This window comes from Colias croceus, chromosome Z (genome assembly GCF_905220415.1).
Source record: "Colias croceus chromosome Z, ilColCroc2.1".
NCBI lineage: Eukaryota > Metazoa > Arthropoda > Insecta > Lepidoptera > Pieridae > Colias > Colias croceus.
Window position 1 is genome coordinate 13371007 of NC_059568.1, and position 7431 is coordinate 13378437.

The 7431-nt window shown below is 34.6% G+C and overlaps 1 protein-coding gene across 1 annotated transcript; it reads left to right on the plus strand.

The window, feature by feature from the left end:
- The first annotated feature begins 2758 nt into the window (after positions 1-2758).
- Positions 2759-7308, plus strand: LOC123705454 (3-hydroxyacyl-CoA dehydrogenase type-2-like). Its single transcript, XM_045654231.1, has 6 exons — positions 2759-2998; positions 3106-3270; positions 3605-3769; positions 4007-4135; positions 4852-4960; positions 7064-7308. The coding sequence occupies exons 1-6, from the start codon at positions 2990-2992 to the stop codon at positions 7252-7254; spliced, it is 768 nt and encodes a 255-aa protein (XP_045510187.1). The 5' UTR covers positions 2759-2989; the 3' UTR covers positions 7255-7308.
- Positions 7309-7431: the final 123 nt, after the last annotated feature.

Below are 7431 nucleotides of genomic sequence, written 5' to 3' on the forward strand. Positions count from 1 at the left end.
ACACATGCTGGCGCTGTTATGGCAGACCTAAGCTTCGCTAATTGGTATATTGGGAAGGGACTAGCTATGTCCTTCGCGTACATGCAGGTTTTTTTACCAAAACCATGTACAGTCGCGGATGGTGACCATTTGAAAATTGCAAAAAACGGATCTCTTGACTCTTCTGATAAAATTGATAATAACTGTAAGTATTTTGGCTATTTTGCTTATAATGTTATATTATTAGTTAGAATACGATTGTAAGTACAGTATTTTGACATAATTTTTACATATTTTACAATATTTGGTATAAAAATATTAGTTTATATACGATGTCCCATAAAACGGACGTTGACAACTTGGAGTATATACTAGGGTATTCTTCACATGTCCTATGTAACGGACGTTGCCAATAAGGCCCTCCATTTGCAACGGAATCATTTTGATATATTTTTCTCTATTTTTATTATATTTTACAGGAGCATGACTTGGCAATCAATAAAAAATCCCCTAACTACATCTGGCGGAAGTTGAAGAGTCTGGCGTTGAGTTGAGATGTCGATTTCGAAGGAAATGTAGACCTACAGGATATGATAATAGTGTCAATCATTTACCCCCAGCAACATACCTTCGGAATTATACGACATATTGATTTGAGACACAATGAAGACCCAAAAAGTCAGAATTTTTACCACCAACAAAATATTATTGCTGCAGAATTACAGCCTAACATGAGGTGCGAGATGAATCTTCCCTACTTCTCAGTAGTTCTTCAGTCACAGCATCATGTTACTTACCAGAAATACCACCCAATGTTTGAAAATTTAAATAATAACACCTTACAAATTAAAAAAAAACTGGCAGAAAATGGATATATTATATGCCAAAGAATCCAAAAAAAGTGATTTAAATTTCCTGTTCGTTTTGGTACTTCAGGCATGGTATACCACTCCTTTGCATACGATGAAGCAAACACATTTCAATCTGTACAATATAAGAAATGGGAAGAGGGCTATCTTGGTGTATTAGATGAGTTCGCAGGATATGTAATACTATTTCTATTCTAATTCTTAGCATATTCTTAGGCTGTGATTTTTGGTAGTGTCGTTTTTTAAAATCCATTATTTTTAACGATATCGTTAAAGTTTTAAGCAACATTTTAAGACAGATGTTTGAAAAGCTTATTCTAGATCGTCCATAATTATAATTTGATAATAATTTTGAATTACAGAGTTGAAAATGTCCATTGTATTCATGTACCACGGTTGCAGGAATAATGTGCAATGTCCGTTATATGTGACGGTTCGAACATGTACATATAATTGGCAATGTCCGTTTTATGTGACATAGCGAAAACAATAGAAAAAAATTAAAATTTTTAATTTTTTTTTCATTTTCCTCTTTTCTATCCTAATTCCAATACATCCTCCAAATTTGGACATTATAAACACAAGTTATCTAGGGGTGACAATTTAAGGGTTAATAGAAATTTTAGAACTCTACAAAGATTTATGATATGACTGCATATTTCTGAACGAATCCCTGTCTTTTAAATATAATTTTGCCCATTCTTTTCTCTTCGTTTTCTACTTTTCAATGGTTGTACTTGTACTTGCTACGACGATTGCCGCAATTAACGCGATATTAGCTTCTTTGGATAAAGTTGGAGGCGTCAACTCGACGCATTATATGTTTTTAGGCACTTTTAGGCCCGAAAAAGTGACATTCTTGTTTTATTGGAAATATCCAAGAAAATAATATCTAATGAGCTTCTCTTTTTAAATGCACGAGTAGAACACCCAGAGTTTTATTTCAAAAACACTATGTATTTTTTAAAAAAATATTTAAAATATTGGAATTTTCGCGGCCGACTGACCTAAATAAATTCGTATAAAAAAATAGATACACAAATTTATTATGTTTTATATGTAGTAATTACAGGCGAAAATTATCCCTTTTTGAAATTTTTGATATTGTCGATAGAGGCGAAAGTATTGTAATTTTTATTAATATTTGTTTTTATTTTTTTATATTATATGCTGGCGTTAGTAGAAGCTCTGTTTAGTACCAAAAGTAACATTGAACTGAATTTCTTAGAAAATCTATATCTCGTAATAATTTCGTGGTTAGAATGTGGTATTTTTGTCACATGTAGACCTCAGTTCTGGAACTGCTTGAACAGAGCTTCTACTAACGCCTGCATATAATATAAAAAAATAAAAACGAAAATCAGTATAAATTACAATACTTTCGCCTCTATCGACTAAAATTTAAAAAAGGGATAATAATTTTCGCCTGTAATCACTTCATATATTAGCAACATAATAAGTTATCTAGTGTATCTATTTTTTTTATGTATACACATTTGTATACATATATTATGAATTTATTTAGCTCAGTCGGCCGCAAAAATTCCAATATTTTAAATATTAAAAAAAATATCGTGTTTTTGAAATAAAACTCTGGGTGTTCTACTCGTGCATTTAAAAAGAGAAGCTCCTTAGATATTTCCAATATAACAAGAATGTCACTTTTTCGGGCCTAAAAACATATATTGCGACGTCTTCGCTGTCCAGTAGCACGGTGATGGAAAGCACTGGACCGATTGGTGCGGTCCGGTGGTGTGGCGTGTCGATCGCACCGCACGAGTGCGGTGGTCCGGTCGTACCAAGTTCGAATGTCTATTATTACTATTATGTTCTGAGGCCACATGCCATGTCTCAACAATGTGTCTGTCTTTTCATTCTGAGGTCTTTTCAGTGTCAACCAAGTGTCAAAAGGCAGCCAGAGCCAATGACAGAATAATAGGTATCGCACAACACAAGTCACAACAATTTATTTAAATGATATTTATGTACTTAGGCATTTTATTTAAATTTTGATAACACAATTTCAATTTGATTAGCAGTTTTACGAACATAACTCAAAGTTCATTCCGAGGTATTGCGTAATTCGTGATTAACCATTACCTCTTTAATTTTCGCACGTGTTTATCTATTTTGTATCAAAAATGTTTAAGGTTTGTATTAAATAATATGTAATGTACAATACAACAAATAGCATAAGCAATTGAGATAAATTTGTTTCTTCAGTTTTGTTTTTTATTTAATTTACGACTGTGCTTAGGGTTTGGTTGGTCTAGTCACCGGCGGCGCTTCGGGTCTTGGAAAAGCGACAGCGGAACATCTAGTGAAGCAAGGAGGGCGTATTGTAATCTGTGACCTGCCCTCCAGTTCAGGGTCCAATCTCGCTAAACAATTAGGAAATGATGCAGCATTTGTTCCTGTTGATGTAAGATTACCATTTAAATTAATAGCGTATTTTTTTTTTAAATGGAGTACAAATATTTTATTAGATTTTCCATTAAACCAAAGACAAAGTCTCTGAAATGTCTAACAATTTTTATGACATATTTATAATATACTCCATCTTATACTCATCTGAGATTATGTCGGAAACATTTTTTTTGTCCTTGGTGTCTGGAGCAATGTTTGCTGTGGAGGCTAGCTGTTTGCCTGTAAGTTAATAACTTTAATAAAGGTGTAAATACAATACTGTACAATTGTATCAAAAAATATTAAGTAGTCTAAACTGTTACTAGCTAGTGTTATAACTTGCTTTCCAGGTAACATCTGAAGATGATGTTAAGAATGCATTACAAGCAACAGTTGACAAGTTTGGCCGTTTAGATGTAGCTGTGAATTGTGCTGGCATTGCCACTGCCTCCAGAATATACAATTTCAAGAAGAACGAACCATTTGATTTGAAATCTTTCCAAAAGACCATTGAGGTACGGGTTTACAGAAATAAAAATTATGATGCTATTGCATAGCTTTTATCTCAGACTTTGAGCGCGGCAACCGAATGTATAAATTCTGTAACAAAAAACCTAACACCCCCCACTCCAACCCGTACAGCGATGCTGTGCAAAAGCTTTACCGCGGCAGTCCTTGATTTTTATCATTATAATTATAGGAACTTTGACAGAAGACATAATTAACTTAAACTTTACAAATATTATTTTCAGGTGAATTTAATTGGTACATTCAATGTGATTCGCTTTGTGGCTGGTCTCATTGGCAAGAATGCACCAAATGCAGATGGTCAGAGAGGGGTTATAATCAACACTGCCAGTATAGCTGCTTATGATGGCCAAGTAAGTGGGATTCAGTAAAATACTTTTATTTGTACTAGTTAATCTCCCGCGGCTTCGCCCGCTTAGTCTAAAACCTAACACAGAGAAAGCGACTTTGTTTTATACTATGTAGTGATTATTATGGAAAAGTGAGGTTCTGAGTCTAGTGTCTCCTACCGAGCAGATGCAGTAAGTATGCATTTGCTTCACTGATCAATTTATTTGTCATTTGCTGCTTATTGATGCAAGTAGGGACTAATATAAACTATACTAATGTACTTGAAAAATTTGCATATTTTAAGATAGTCTCAACAAAAAACAAAACGTGTGGCACTCGGGGACTGCTGCGGTATAGGTATTGCATGCTATGCCTTCAAGCCACACATCCGCCCGTCGGAGTGAGGAGCGTGAGGTGTTTTCGTTACAGAATTTCTCGATTGGGTCCCCGCGCTCAAGGCCCGAGATAGAAGCTATGCAATAGCTTAAAAAATTCAGTGTGACATATTATGACAGATTGTTACTTTGATCACAATTTCTGAATCTATTTTTAGTGTTTTCATGGTTAAGTCCATACATAAACCCTTTATCATATCAAGGCCTTACATTTTCTTAACTATGCTTAACTTACCTTATGAACTGAACACTTAATTGCCCAGCACATGTATGACACAAACCCCACTATGGGTTAGATACAAAAAATTCTACAAACTAATTTATACCATTAAATATTTTTTCAGATCGGTCAGGCGGCATACTCTGCTTCCAAAGCAGGTGTCGTGGGAATGACTTTGCCAATTGCGAGGGATCTTTCTAAGCAAGGCATAAGAGTGGTTACTATAGCACCAGGTGGGTGACCATTTTATTAAGAACTAGCAGTCCGCCCCGGCTTCGCCCGTGGTACATTTTTACGTTTTCTCTCCATAAGGGGCCATCCATAAAGTATGTCACACTAATTTCATGAGTTTTTGAGCACCCCCCCGTCCTTGTCACAGGTGGTTACATTTCTAAGACCCCCCCCTCCCTAGTGTGACGTCACATGTTTTGCAATATAACATCGAAATTTTTTTAAATTAAAACAGCAGTTCCGAATTTAGTTTTTTTTATGAAATCAACATAATATCAAATATTTGAAACAATAACAAAAAAATAAACTAATGAACAAATATAAATTGTCAACAAAACAATTTAAACCGTATTGCCCTAAACTCTAAAGATAGAGTTGGACATATTTTTTTAGTTTAATTTATATTTCAAATTACGCGATTAGTACCTCTAGATTTTGAAATGTGATGTCACGAAACTTAGGACCCCTCCCACCCCTTGTCACACCATGTCACACTTTGTCGACCCCCTCCCCCCCTCTTTACGTGTGACGTACTTTATGGATGGCCCCTAAGAACCATCATCGTACTTCAAGAAATGTAATAAAAAAATAATTTACCAAATCGGTTCAGTTGTTCTCGAGTTATGCGCTTACCAACACATTTTGCGATTCATTTTTATATTATAGACTAGCGCCACGCGGTTTTACCTGCATTGCTCCTATTGGTCTTAGCGTGATGATAATTATAGCCTATAGCCTTCATCGAAAGATTTTTCAAATCGGACCAGTAGTTCCTGCGATTAGCGCGTTCAAACAAACAAACTCTTCAGCTTTATAATATTAGTATAGATGATGAACTCTAAAGTAGCTATTAGAATAAGGGCTAATATAAATTGTATATTTTTTAACCTATTGAGTGAATATAACTTTGAGCTGGTTTAATTATTATTATTGATATTCCTCCTGTTGTTATCCCTTGTTCAAATAATTGACAAATAATTATAACATTTATACACAAAATATAACATTTATACAATGTTTCTAAAGTGTTTGCATTATTAAAAAAAGAGCGTGTGCCAAGCACACGTGTCAGAAATGACACTTCTTTGGCATTATTCATCCAAAATCGTCGCTTTACGCCGAGGTAGCGCGCACGAGCAACTTTATCTCCGCAACTATTTTGTCTCTCCACCCACCATGGCCTAGTATAAAAGTGCGCGCATGTAGCGACGCAACTCCCCATACAATTGATGGGAGAGACAAAATAGTTGAGGAGACAAAGTTGCTCGCGCGCTCTAACTCTTACGGTGGTTAAGATGGTGACGGTATTGCCATGACGCGACCATGAATTTACTATCAACGCACCTAAAGAAGTTTCACTTCTAAAATCCCTTTTTAAAAATATAAGTCTAAGCATCTATTTTTGTGTAGTTTCATATGTCTAGTTTGGTGCACCATGCGAAATATCACTACTAATTTACTTGCGATTTTTCGCTGCATGAATTTTGTGACGAATATTTTGGTAAATAAATATATTTGTCCATGCATTTTATCATTGTATGCAGTTCTTGATAAAACAATGTTATCATAGGCGTCCCGTTAATTGTGCTGATAATAATTTGCATTGCAATTTTAACCTAAATTTCATTTTTATATACATACTATTATATTAAGAACTTAATTTATTGTATCACTATAACGCAGAATGAATACAAATTTTATTAAAAAAATTCGTTGGATGAATAAATGCCGATTATCAGGAGCTATGTTAGAATAAATCTTTTGAAGCTATGCTCCCTTGGCTTTGCTAGCATTTTTGATTTTCTATAAAACCCCCGCCATAAGTTAAATCCTAAATTCAAATTTATCAAACGAAAACCCAGAATCAGTTCAAACGTTTTTGCGTAAATATAAACACTGTAAAGTTGATATTAACAGTGGCAGATGCTTTAGGTCTTAGGACAAAAATGTTTAATATTTATCTATTTTAATTGCGAATGGCGAGTTATTTTCAATATATAAGTGATGCATAGCTTGTGATTGCTAGAATAAAATATATGAACGTTATCATAATAATATGGATAAATGTAAACAATGTATTATAGAGATTGATCATTGTTTTCCAGGTCTATTCAGAACACCAATGATGGAACTATTACCAGAGCCAGCCATCAAACAGTTGGAGGCGTCTGTACCATTCCCGCCGCGTTTGGGACATCCCAGCGAGTACGCGTTACTTGTACAGAGCATTATACAGAACCCAATGCTTAATGGAGAAACTATAAGATTAGATGGGTCCTTGAGAATGCAACCTTAGACTAAGCGTACTGTTTTTGTTATGAAATCTAAATAGATGTTATTGTTTTAGATATGTTTGTGTTTCATTTATCTTGCGATAAGATATTCTGTTGTGCATGTCAAGGACTTCCATCAATGTATTGAAGATCTCGAAACGTTTCTGCTTTACATCGCACTTTTTGATCATTCAATTCTT

Excerpts from the sequence above, each read along its gene's own strand:
- LOC123705454 (XM_045654231.1), top strand. Across the intron at positions 3,770-4,006 it reads CTTTCCAAAAGACCATTGAG|GTGAATTTAATTGGTACATT; the intron begins GTACGGGTTTAC and ends TATTATTTTCAG. Across the intron at positions 4,961-7,063 it reads AGTGGTTACTATAGCACCAG|GTCTATTCAGAACACCAATG; the intron begins GTGGGTGACCAT and ends ATTGTTTTCCAG.